The sequence below is a fragment of the Zootoca vivipara genome, chromosome 13 (genome assembly GCF_963506605.1).
Source record: "Zootoca vivipara chromosome 13, rZooViv1.1, whole genome shotgun sequence".
NCBI lineage: Eukaryota > Metazoa > Chordata > Lepidosauria > Squamata > Lacertidae > Zootoca > Zootoca vivipara.
Window position 1 is genome coordinate 41970609 of NC_083288.1, and position 13602 is coordinate 41984210.

Consider the following 13602-nt stretch of genomic DNA (forward strand, 5'->3'; position numbering starts at 1 on the left):
ATTATTACTATTTATTATTACTATTTATTATTATTATTATTATTATTATTATTATTATTAAAACTTCCATCATCACTGGCTGGGTTGGTTGGACTTGATTAACATCGTGACAACATCCCACTGGCTATATCTATTCTAATTCTCTATTGTGGGATATGGGAGTGATAAATGATTTTGAGTTCAGAGAGGTCAGGCAGAGATTCTGTGCATTGTGATCATTCCACAATTCTGTCAATTGTCTACTGATACCTGTAAGCACAAAATGCTTTGCTCCTCTGTTTTCACCTTCACCTCATGCCTGCCTCACATTTTCTACCACCTCCCTTGCACACAAACCACTGCATGTACCTCTTGTATCTTCCCCCTCCCAAAGACTTCAACATCTAAGCACTGTTTTCACATTCTGCCCAACTCCCATGCTGTAGACCTTTCTATGCCAGTGCTTTCATATTCAACCTCATTCCCCTTCCTTCTACTCATTCGGGGTTTTTTTGGGGGGGGGGTATTGGCAACCCCCTTTCCACCTCCATTTTCAGCTTCACTCTTTTTTTATCTTCCCACCCATCTCCTTTCTCTTCTCAGTTCTCCCTTTCTGTGTGATCACCATCTTTTCCATACCTTCTTCTATTCTGCAGCCCCCTTTGTGTATACAACCCATACTGATATATGTTGCTCATCTTTAATATGAGAATCTTAAGAGCAAGCTGTCACTTTGCTTATTCAGATAGAGAATCTCAAGTTCAGTTGATGGATGTTGTGCATGTATGGATGTTTAAAATACCCTTTCTAAATTACCACATTGAATCTAGAACCTCAGGTTAAAGACAACAAATGGTACCAGGAGAGATGATCTTAGATACAATGGAATATTAGAGGGCCTTGTATCCTTTTTCTTTCTCACACGAGGCAACTGAGAAATGGAAGAGGGAAAAGTTTAAAACATCAATTTTCACTCTTCTTCATTGGAAATTCATTGGACTAGATGATTCTCAGAGTCCCTTCCAGCTATACTGTTCTATGATTCTTTGAATCTATAACAGCAGAAGTTTGCATAAAGCAGTGGTGGAGAGACACAGAAAAGAAAATAGCAGTTTTAATTGATGGAAATGGTCTGAGCAACGTGGAATGAAGGGACACAGAAGAAAATGACAGTTTGCAGCAGCAGCAGCAGCAGCAGCAGCAGCAGCAGCAGCAGCAGCAGCAACAACAACAACAGAGGTTTGATTAAAGCAGGGATAAAGGGATGGGAGGGAAGTGGTGGTTTTAAACAGTGCTTTTCTTCTAGAAAGAAAGGTGTCAGTACTGCATAACCTTGAGTACCCCAGAAAAAAGCCCTGGCTTTTTAACACGATATATTCTATTCAAACATCTTCCAGAGAAAGCTATGCAGAAGATCAGTTCTGGAATAAATGTTTCATGCATAGAGAAGTGAATCAAAACTACTCCCTTTACTTAGAAGCAAATGAAAGCTAGTCATGTTCATTCATTTCAATTGGTTTACTTTGAAAGGGAAAAACATTGGGTTTACCTTTTGTTTACTAACTTGTTCCCTGTCCTCTCTCTCAAGGAACCTATTTTATGATGTTTTAGCAATTTTATAGCATACTGAGATGATATCTTCAATGAGCTGGCCACTTAGAAAATATTTTTCAATGAATGAATAATAAAATCTGTCCCCCCCCTTTTTTACAGGTTAAATGGGGCACCTAAAAGAAAACCACACAAGAATAAATGAATTCCTCTTGATGGCCCTATCCCCCACATGGGAGTCCCAAGCCATCCTCTTTGTGGTCTTCCTTCTGGTTTACGCAGCTACCATAGTGGGAAATAGTCTTATCATGCTGACAGTGTCTTCTGACCTTCGATTGCGGACACCCATGTACTTCCTGCTGGGGAACCTCTCCTTTGTGGACCTTTGCTACTCCACAGTCACAACCCCTAAAATTCTAGTGGACCTCTTGTCCAAGAAGAAGAGCATCTCCTTTGATGCCTGCATGGCCCAGCTCTTTTTCCTCCATTTTGTGGGTGCTACCGAGATGTTCCTTCTCACCATCATGGCCTATGACCGGTATGTGGCTATTTGCAAGCCTCTGCACTATCCCAATATCATGAACAGGCAGCTTTGTAGCTGGCTGGTGGCAGCCTCTTGGACTGGGGGCTTCATCCACTCCACAGTCCAGTTAGTCCTCACTATAGGGCTTCCCTACTGTGGGCCCCACCAACTGGACAACTTCTTCTGTGATGTCCCACCGGTTATCAAGCTGGCCTGCACTGACACCTACATCATTGAACTCCTCATAGTCTCCAACAGTGGCCTCATCTCAACCAGCTGCTTTGTCATCTTGGTGGCTTCCTATGCCACCATCCTGGTGAGGATCCGCTCCCCTGAGGGACGGCGCAAAGCCCTCAATGTCTGTGCTTCTCACCTAATGGTGGTGACGTTGTTCTTTGGTCCTTGCATCTTCATCTACGGTGGGCCCTTATCCACTATCTCAGTAGACAAGCTGACCCCTGTCCTGTACAATATCAATATCATCACCCCCATGCTGAATCCATTGATCTACACTCTGAGAAACAAAGATGTGAAGTTAGCCATAAGGAAGCTGAGAATTAAGGAAACAACTTCTGGTGGGTAGACATGTGATTCCCTGGATTATTGCTTATAGAGACCTTCACAGCAGCAAAGTTGGGTGTAGCATGTAATTGGAGAGTGTTGAAAGCAACAATTTCTGAGAAAAACTGGACTGATCTTTTTAAAAAATGCTTTTGCACATTTGATATATGAATTAAGTACTCATTATATTCTTTTTTAATGCTGAAGAGTTAGTAAGAAATCTAAATAACACCAAGAACAATAAGAACCTATAGGCTTAATCAGCAAGTCCTTTATCAGTAAGGAGGCTTCATTTTTAAAACCAATATTATGGCACTATGGTTTTCATTTCCTATGCAAAAACCCTGCTAGCTTCTGGTCAAATCTCAATTATTACAACCTGAATGTGATTGACAATCAAATAAAAAAGAGGTTAAATGCATGTGAATATAACCTGTAATTAAATAAACTTAGTGTGTGTATTAAACCAAAATATCAATTTTTGATATATGACATTTAATAAACCTGATAATGTGATATGTTAAGTTGCAGAACTGGGAACACTCTTGAGTCCAGAAACATATTTCATTGACACTACCAAAGTAATTATTTCTGAACAACCACCCTACTCCAATTATTTTGGGGACATGACATGTAGGGTCTTTAACCTTTTCTCCCCACACTATTGTCCTGATCCAGATTGCCTATTCTGAACTGCTATAACACATGGAAGGGGAAATTAGCAGTCACTGTGAACCTCTTAGATCCCTACGCCCTCTGCCACCTATCCTGTAGCCAAATCCAAGCAGATGCTACCGAATCATTTACATGCTCTTTCCCTGTTTATCTCTCTCTACCCTTCCTTCTTTTAAACTGTAAGATCCTTGGAAGCATAGTTATTTTTTTCTTTTATGCTGTGGACAATTATGGTGCAACAATATCAATTCCTTTCAAATTTTTAAATCAAGGAAGTGTTTGCAAAGTACAAATCCATCCTATGGCACATAATACATGCCAATTAAAAGTAATTCCTGGGGAGGAATTACCTTTACAAATTCTCAAGGTTTTCTGCCTTTCCCTCACTGGAGACATCAGAGCAGTAACTTTGGCAAGAAACTCCCTTTGCAGCCGCAATCATTCAGGTCCCCCATACTCACCACATCAGTTTGCCTTACCAAGATAAATCAGGAAGTCTTTTCATTATTCTCACTTGCTGACTTTCAAAGGCATTGAGTGACACTGGAATGCCACTTCCCACTCCCTGGTGCAAGATCTTAGTGGCTGTGGAGAGATGTTCCCCATGCAACCTCCGAGTGAGTAAGGAGAGAGCAAATGAGATGGACAGGGGCCAGGCTGATGGGGTAGACTTGATCTAAATTCGCTAAGCAATTTCCCCCCTTCAAACACAAACTATGTTGCAAAAAAGGTTACAATCTGTCTTGTAATTCACAGATAGCCAATGTGGTGTCTTCCAGATGTTTCTGAACTACAATTCCCATCACCCTTGACCATGTTGCATGGGGTTGATTGGAGCTGGCATTGAATAACCCTCGGGCAGCATCCTACTGATAGCCACCAATTCTCTGTTATAGGATTTGAGACTATAGCTGCTTTTGGGTTGAGAGATTTTAGGGGGGGGAGATTCTGCATCTTGTGATTGTTTCATAATTCTTTCAGTTGTCTAGCAGTCCTTATCAAGCACAAAAGCAGGGCTGGGCTGGCACTACCATTGGGCAAAGTGAGGCAATCACCCTCAGTGGCCCATGTTGGTACCATTTTAAAACTTGCTTTGGGTTGGGTTTTGAGAAAAAAGCAACTAATTAAAGATACTTGTGATGGTGGTGATAATATTACTACTATGAGGCAGCAGCTCCCCAGTTTTCCTCTGACACACCACAGACATTCTCCAAGATGGTTGAGGCAGGCAAAAGTAAACCAAAGTGGAATGAAAAGTATTTATAGGGAGCTGAAAAAGGAATCTCTGCTTGTCCTGTTTCATTCTTCTTGGGATTCTTTCATTCTTTTTTGCATGCTTATGTATTTGAAAAACCTACACAGCCTGTTAAACTAGATTGCCTGCGTCTGCTTCAATTTGTAAGGAAACCTCTAGAGGCTTGCTGACATTTTTCCAATATATGTGTTTATTCAGAAACATATAGGTTGGGTGCAGGTGAAGTTGTAGCTTAAATATTCCTCCAGACTGTCCAGGTCCAATGCACCTCTGTCAGGTTCCTAGGGAGCTGTCCAGCACCTCAATCACTGTTAACTCCCAGAGCCCCAAAGTCATTTCTCTGTCTCTCTGTCTACCCGCCCCCTCTTTATTTCACCAACTGCAGTTTCTTTTCTCAGACAGATTGTTTTCACCATTCTTAGCTGTGTTGGAGAGTAGAGAGTGTGAGCACACATGATTTATTCGAGGGGAGGTTAGGCAACATTGCATCAAGGCAGTGTTAATTCATACTTTTGTCTGCCCCCATAGCACAAAAGTGCAATATTTCTGGAGGCATGTTTGTAGCACAAGGCTTCCCAATCACCTGTAAATGCACAACCTGAATTTCCTGGCATGTGATTGAACCCTACCTGAAGATGCTGATACTCTAGAACAGACATCCCCAAACTTCGGCCCTCCAGATATTTTGGACTACAATTCCCATCATCCCTGACCACTGGTCCTGTTAGCTAGGGATCATGGGAGTTGTAGGCCAAAACATCTAGAGGGCCAAAGTTTGGGGATGCCTGCTCTAGAAACACCCAGAGAGAGATTTTACTTCTTGGCCATTCAAAGGGGCAGCTATTGATACCGTAGCAACCAGCCGCCCCCCCACCCCCAGTCAAATGAGACATTTGACTTTTTCCCAGGGCTGATAAGGCTTTATCTAACAGCTTTTCCTGGTTCTACCAACCATCTCATGTCCAGTCAACACAACAACCCCCAGTGTACAATATAGATAAATATTAAAATTTCTTGATGCAGAACTACCTATGCTCTCAAATGTTGAAGCAAATCCTAGTACATAAAGGATGCAACTCAGTCTACTCTTTCCCTAGTCCAAGTCTCATTGAACACACCAAATTTGATCTAGACTGACAGTGCAAGTCCATCCATGTCTACTCATAAGTAAGTCCCATCCATAGGCATGCATATTTAAACTGTCCCTTCATATTTGCTCAACATGTATATATGTAAACAAAGACAGATATGACAAAACGATGATTAAGATTTATTTTAAATTATTATAAATATATTTATTTACCGTTGTATCATAGAAACCTATCATAGTGGTTTATGATAATTTAAAACATGAACCATACAGTAAAATCATTTTACAAAATAAAAACATGTTAAAAGCAAAAGAATAAAAAAATACAGGAATGCTGGCAATCAAGGAAACAATTTCTGATGGGAAGGTAGACATGTAATTCTCTGGATTATTGCTTATAAAGACCTTCACAACAGCAAAGCTGGGCAAAATATGTAATGGCAGTGTCTCAAAAACAATAATCTAAACTAATGTGTTTTTTTTTAAAAAAACAACATGTGATGGGCATTCAAACTATGGATGTATGATTTTAGGACCAAAACTATTCTTTTGATCTTATGGTGGTTAAGAAATCTGAATGATGATAACAACAGCAAATTACAAACTTAATAAGCAAGTCCTTAGACAGTAAGGAATTTTCATTTTAAAAATAGATATTATGGCAGTATGCTTTGCATTTCTTAGGTAGATTACCTTCAAGCTTCCGACTGAATCCCAATTGTTAATTCCTGACTGTGATGTACAAATGCCGCATATACTCAGATAAACAAAGAGGTTTAAAATATGCAAAAATAACAATAAGCTAAGTATTCAAGAAAAAATGACCCTGCTAATATAATGGTGCAGTGATATGTACATAAAAATATACCAATTTTATTTATATGAATGTTGTGATGGAGAACCCTTGGGTCTGCCTCTTTGTGACCCAACAGCCAGTGGGAGCTGACAAGTAGATCAACTAATCAAGAGGGGTGGGGGAATGGAATGTCAAGGACTGGCTGGATGAGGAACAGTATTGGAAGCTGCCTGCCCAAGAGTCCCTCAGGAAGGACTCAGATGATGACTTAGATCCTGGATCACGGTGGTGGGACACTGAAGAGCAGTCTGCAGAAGGGACGGGCTGAGAGGTGCTAGAAGCAGGGAGTTTGAGTGATCAAGAATGGTCAGAAGGAGCGCCTTCCAGGATAGAGTTAGAGACTGAGAGTCACAGTGTGAGCACAGACTCAGACAAAGAGGAGTCAGAGGTTGCCCTTGCTGCCCAACAGCAGAACAGTCCCAGTCCTGCTGCCTCTCCTCCCCCTCTGACACCCTGCTTGAGGAGAGTCCTGCACATTGCTGAACAACAGGTCAAACAGGCCTAGAGGAGGAGCCCACTCCCTCGACACAGCCTTTGTCTGCTTGGGATGAATCAAGAGAGAGAGGCTAGAGGGGGAAGATCAGAGCTGATGATCAATTTCAGCAACAACTCAGCTGGATTAAGACAAACCAGAGGACTCTACTGTGCTGTTATTTTCTGTTAATAAAAAGCTGATTGCATTCCATGTCTACCATGTGTCCCTGCCCTGTGGTCAATGTGGGCTCTGGCTAACCAAGCAGACTCAGATAGGATAGAGGAAACAGATTGTGTTAGTGTTGGTGTTAGGAATAGTTTGTGGCCAGACAATTTTCTCTTTACCTAAAGAGAGGGTTAAGATTTGGAGGGGCTGGAAGTGTTCTGTGGGTGGAGTAAAACAAGAGCCAGTCCTAGGAAGCATTTCTCTGTCCACTGGAATGTCTTATTAAACATCACTGTTAAGCCACAACCTCTTATATAAACGTATAAAGTTCCTGTTTTGTTATAAGTGCCTTTACTTCATTTATCTGGGTGAGAGCTGAATGGTCACAAGTTCCCCTTCACCTGTTGTTTAGTCGTTTAGTCGTGTCCGACTCTTCGTGACCCCATGGACCATGGCACGCCAGGCACTCCTGTCACCTATTTATACCATATTGGTTCTGGTAAATAAAGGGCTCTACTACAATTGGTTTAGACCAGTGTTTCCCAACCTTGTGCCTCCAGATGTTTTGAGACTACAATTCCCATCATCCCTATCTAGCAAGACTAGTGGTCAGGAATGATGGGAATTGTAGTCCGAAAACAGCTGGAGGCACAAGGTTGGGAAACACTGGTTTAGACCAGAACTTCTGCTATGGGAAGAGTACAGGCAGCCGGTCTCATTTCACCACCTAAGGAAAAACAGGAATGTAGGCGGGGTCTTGGTCTATTCAATACTGTAAAGCACCGTGACACTGGTGTTGCAACACTGTGGATTGCTTTCAGATTTATTAAGCAGGAAGGTGGTTGCAATGTACAAATCCATTCTAATTGACTTGCTAAGTGAAGATTAAAGGTAAACTGGGTTGAGAAGGGATTTCCATTGCAAGTTCTCAAAGTTTACTGCCCTTCTCTCACTGGGGATAGCTCAGAACAGTAACTTTGGAAAGAAACTCCCTTTGCAACCACAGTCACCAGCCCCTTAATGCCTACACATATGTGCCAAGACTCAAAGAGATAATTAAATAAGACTTTCAGTGGTTCCCATTTGCCAGCTTCCAAAGTCATTGAGCGACACCGCAAGGCCACTTCTCACTTCACACTCCAAGATTTGATTAGCTGTGGAGAGATGTTCCCTGTGCAACCTCAGAGTGAGTAAGGAAGAGAGTGTAAGTGAGACACACAGGGCTGATGGGGTAGACCTAACATAAATTTGCTAACCAATTTCCCTCCTCCAGACACAGACTAGCTTGCAAAAAAAGGGTTAGAACCTGTCTTGTAATTCACAGCTAACTAATGCGGTGTTCTCCAGATGTTTCTGGACCACAGCTACCATCATCCTTGAGCATGTTGCCTGGGACTGATTGGAGCTAGGGTTGAATAACCCCAAGGCAGCATCCGATTGGCAGCCCCATTCTAATTCTCTGTTATAGGATTTGTGATGATAGATGCTTTGAGGCTGAGAGATTTTAGGGGGAGATTCCGCACCTTGTGAATATTCCATAATTCTCTCAATTGTCTTGTGATTCCTGTCAAATAGAGAAGCAGGGCAAAGTGAGGCAATCACTTCAGGTGGCACATACCGGCTTCATTTTGAAGTTGCTCTGGGTCACATTTCATGAAAAAAGCAACAAATAGAGGATAATGGTGGTTGTGGTGATAGTAATGATAATGCTGGGGGTGGGCAGAGAGCAACCCTCTGGCTGCTTCATCTCACACACCACATCCAGTCCCCAAGATTGTTGAGGCAGACACAGTTGAACCAAAGTCCTCATACGGAGCAGAAGACAATTAGAAAGAAGGGTCTGTGATTTTCCTATTTTGTTCTTTCTGGGATTGGATTTATTTCTCTTTCTGCAAGTATGTGTATTTCAAAAGTCTACCCCGCCTCTTGAACCAGGTTGCCTGGGTCTGGTTCCTGTTGGGAGATCTCTGGAAGCTTATGGGCATTTTGTAATATGTGTGTTTATTTGGAAAAATACAAGCTGAGTATAGGTGCTGGAATAGCTTAAACCTCCTAATAGACTAGTTACAGGTAGGTAGCCGTGTTGGTCTGAGTCGAAACAAAATAAAAAACATTTCCTTCAGTAGCACCTTAAAGACCAACTAAGTATTTATTGTGGTATGAGCTTTTGTGTGCATGCACACTTCTTCAGGTATTATGCACACTGAAGAAGTGTGCATGCACACGAAAGCTTATACCAAAATAAAAACTTAGTTGGTCTTTAAGGTGCTACTGAAAGAAGATTTTTTTTTTGCTCCTAATAGACTGTCAAGGACCACCCTCCCCCCCCCAACATCAGGTTCGCAGGTAGCAATCCAGTACCCCCCAAACCCTGTTAACTCCCAGAGTCCCAAATTCATCTCTTGCCTTCTCTCTGTGTATGTTTTCCCCCTCCAACTGCAGTTTCTCCTCCTAGGTAGGCATCTCAATTGTGCAATTCTCCCCACCCTAGGGGAGCAGAGATTCTGGGCACTTGCAGAAGACCTGTTTATTGAGCAGTCAGCTCGATTCATTTGTAATTTGGTTAGGCAAGATTGCATCAAGGAAGTGTTGCCTCATACTTTCCTCTGCATTTTTCTTATCAGAAAATAAGTTAAATATTTTTTTTGGGGGGGGGGAAGCATGTCTAGAGTGCAAGATTTCCCAAACAACTGTAAATGTACAATCTGAATTTTGTCGTAAAGTAACTGAATCCTACCTGAAAATTATGACACCCTGAAAGGGCCCAGAAAGAGATCTTACTCTTAGATATTCCTTGGACCACACAAAAACCCAGCTATTGATAGCAATCTCCCAATCACCTTTTTAAAGGAGACATTTGACATTAGTCAGGACTAATAAGGAATTCTGTGGCAGTTTTATTGGTTCCATTAGCTCTCTCTTACCCCCCCCCCCCAATGGATAGAATTTTAAAATCTCCTGATGCAGAACTACCTGGGTCCTCAAAAGGCAAGCCAACTCCAGGTATAATTTTTATGACATAAAGGTTGCATTCCAGCACACACTTTTCTGGGACTATGGTGTAAGTCATGTTTGCCAGAGTTACTGAAGATACCTTAAAAACTGCTTCATTAGGAGAGTGCTAAATGATACCCACTGCCATCGTAGGTGATCATTAGAAGAGCTTTCTGATTCATTTAAGGACTTGAATATGCTGGGAAAATCTAGTGAAGAAGGTTACTAATTGTGTTAGCCTATCCATAAGGGTGCTTAGAACAGTTCTTTGCTGCGCTAGTGAACTCATGACAAGTGTGCATGCACACGAAAGCTCATACCAAAATAAAAACTTAGTTGGTCTTTAAGGTGCTATTGAAGGAATTTTTTTATTTTGTCATGATAAGCAGTGTTGTATCTTAGCTTTTATTGATGCCTTTATTGGTTTTATGGTATTAATTAGACTATATACCACCTTACAATATTGCATATGAAAGTGCTGTTTATGAATATGTAAATAAAGAAAACAGAACTTGTTACACTCATCCCGTTTAAAGCGCTAAGTAGTTCCAGGGGTATAGTGCTTGCCTGGATCTAGTTTCTATTGGAAGTTACTAGAGGCTTATTGGAATTTGGTAAAACTTAACTTTGTAGTTCTCTAGCCAATTGTGCAGGGGCAGACCTTGGTAATCTTTCACAATAAGAGGCTTCTATGAGGCCACATTTGGCACCTTCAAATGTATATTATCATTTTGCATCCCCTCAGCTTGGTGCCCTGTGTGGGCGAATCCCCCACACCATCCTCATTCTAGCACTGAGTAGTGCATGCAAAAATGCATACACAAGGGTATAGTCCGCTTACAAATACAAATGTTAGTGAAAATAACAAACAGAAATGGGTCGTATTAGGGTAAAATGGCTTTCAAAAATGAATATATTAGGCAAAATTGCATAGAAAAATGTGTATGTTATGGGAAATGTGATTTAAAATGCTGATGAATTTTCATGAGGCTACATCTCAAACTGATATAGAAATGTAGTGAACTGGATGCTACAAAAATGGAAAATTGCTAAAATGAAATTGACAGATTTACCCATTCCTACACCTTGTACGCAGGTGGTGCTGTGGGTTAAACCACAGAGCCTAGGGCCTGCCAATCAGAAGGTTGGCGGTTTGAATCCCCACGATGGGGTGTGTGCTGTCCTCACTACCGTGCCTGGTGACCTAGGTAGTTCGACATACAGCTAAACCTTCTTGTCTTCGACGGAAAAAAGAGACTGGTTTTTTAAAAAAACTTTTAATCCTATACTTTATTAACAGTCAAGAACGAGGTAAAACAAATCGAATAAGACAAATAATAAGTGTGAAGACAAGTATTAAATGGTAAAACGACGATACAATCTTGCAGGTGGAGAACATGTAACAGCACTCCCTCTGGTACCCTCACACCCACTGAACTCCTCCTCTCTAACCTCAGCCACCAACTGTCCCCAACTGTCAGCAACTGCCGTTCTTGCAATATTCTTTTTGGCCAGTAGGTGGAGCCGCGCTACCCAGTACAATAACAGCCTATACAAACTAAATACATTTATGAACTTTGCCCGTGCCAAAGGCACGACACTCCCCGCTTGGTATCAACGGATACCAATATTTGACTCCCTCGATGACAACAGTAGAATCAGTTCAGAGACTGGTCTAAGAAACAAATTTGTTTGTTGGTTTTTGCATGTTGGTTTTGCCAAAAGCACGACAGGGTGAGCTCCCGTTGTTCGGTCCCAGCTCCTGCCAACCTAGCAGTTCAAAAGCACAACAAAGTGCAAGTAGACAAATAGGTACCGCTACAGCGGGAAGGTAAACGGCGTTTCTGTGTGCTGCTCTGGTTCGCCAGAAGCGGCTTTGTCATGCTGGCCACATGACCTGGAAGCTGTACGCTGGCTCCCTCGGCCAATAATGCAAGATGAACGCTGCAACCCCAGAGCTGGTCACAACTGGACCTAATGGTCAGGGGTCCCTTTACCTTTACACCTTGTATATTCTGTATACACCTTGACATTCTGGAGACCAGATATATAAAAAGGTTGAATGGACAGAGAGATATTACACTGTATACCTAAAATGTTGTTGCTATTGACATTCAACCTGTGAAAGTTGGCAATCCCAGGCAATTGCTGTCAGTGTCCAAAAGTGTCCAGTAAATGTCTCCAGTCACCTATATGTGTAGTGTGTATGGCAGAAGAGTTGGGTAATAAATTGATATTGATCAATTGTATCTGGAAATTCAAACATTTACATGAATTTGAACTTTGGGCCTGATTTTGGACTTTTTGAACAGTAGGGGTAATGAGTATCATTTGGCAATTATGCTTAAAAACCACCAAGAAGGCCCTTTCATGGGTCAATGAAACCAAGCAGAAGTCAGGGGTGGCAGGACTAATGGGGCCCTGTAATGTATCTGTTATGGCTTTGCCAGGAAAGGAACAGCTTGGCCACAGTCGTGCAAGCCTTGGCAACTTCTAGAATGCATTATTGCAATGCACTCCATGTAAGGCTACCCTTGAAACTGCAGCTAATGCAGAATGCTGCATCCCAGCATTTGGCCAGAGCAACTCCTTATTAACATACTACCCTGGTGCTGAATGCTGTGCAATGTCTGTCAGTACATTACTAGGCTAGAATATAACAGAGGAGGAGGAGGAGGAGGAGGAGGAGGAGGAGGAGGAGGAGGAGGAAGAGGAGAGCAGCTCTGAAGAAATGCAAAGCATAGTTCAATCCTTGCTTATATTCTATCAGTGATAGTTCTTCCATGGACACTAGTCATTCTTATCTGCTATATAATAATAATAATAATAATAATAATAATAATAATAATAATAATGTATTATTTATACCCCGCCCATCTGGCTGGGTTTCCCCAGCCATTCTGGGCGGCTTCCAACCGCATGTTAAAAACAGTACAGCATCGAACACTAAAAACTTCCCTTAAAAGGGCCGCCTTCAGTTGTCTTCTAAAAGTAAAACAATTGCTTAATGCTTGACATCTGCTGGGAGGGTGTTCCACAGGGCGGGTGCCACTACCAAGAAGGCCCTCTGTCTGGTTCCCTGTAACCTCACTTCTTGCAATGAGGGCTCTCGGTGCTGGATCTCAGTGTCCCGGCTGAATGATGGGGGTGGAGACGCTCCTTCAGGTATACAGGACCGAGGCCGTTTAGGGCTTTAAAGGTCAGTACCAACACTTTGAACTGTGAACTGTGCTCGGAAACGTACTGGGAGAGATAACCAGAGCATGCACCACTCATTTAGGAATCTGCCTTAGTCGGTAACTAAAGTCATCAAAAGCAGTGGGGAAGGATCACTTTAGCAGCATTTATAAGGATGGGGTAAAATGTTACCAACCTGAAGATGGTGAAGAAGAGGCCAAAAATAAGAAGGTGTTTTGGACAGTTTGTTTTAAGTATGAACAGTGAGCACATTCTACCCTGATTTAAGTTGCAGATATGC

At 41.9% G+C, this 13602-nt stretch overlaps 1 protein-coding gene across 1 annotated transcript; it reads left to right on the forward strand.

Moving 5' to 3' along the window:
- The first annotated feature begins 1697 nt into the window (after positions 1-1697).
- Positions 1698-2636, forward strand: LOC118095629 (olfactory receptor 4Q2-like). The gene has a single exon (XM_035136876.2). The coding sequence runs from the start codon at positions 1698-1700 to the stop codon at positions 2634-2636; it is 939 nt and encodes a 312-aa protein (XP_034992767.2).
- The last annotated feature ends 10966 nt before the right edge of the window (positions 2637-13602 follow it).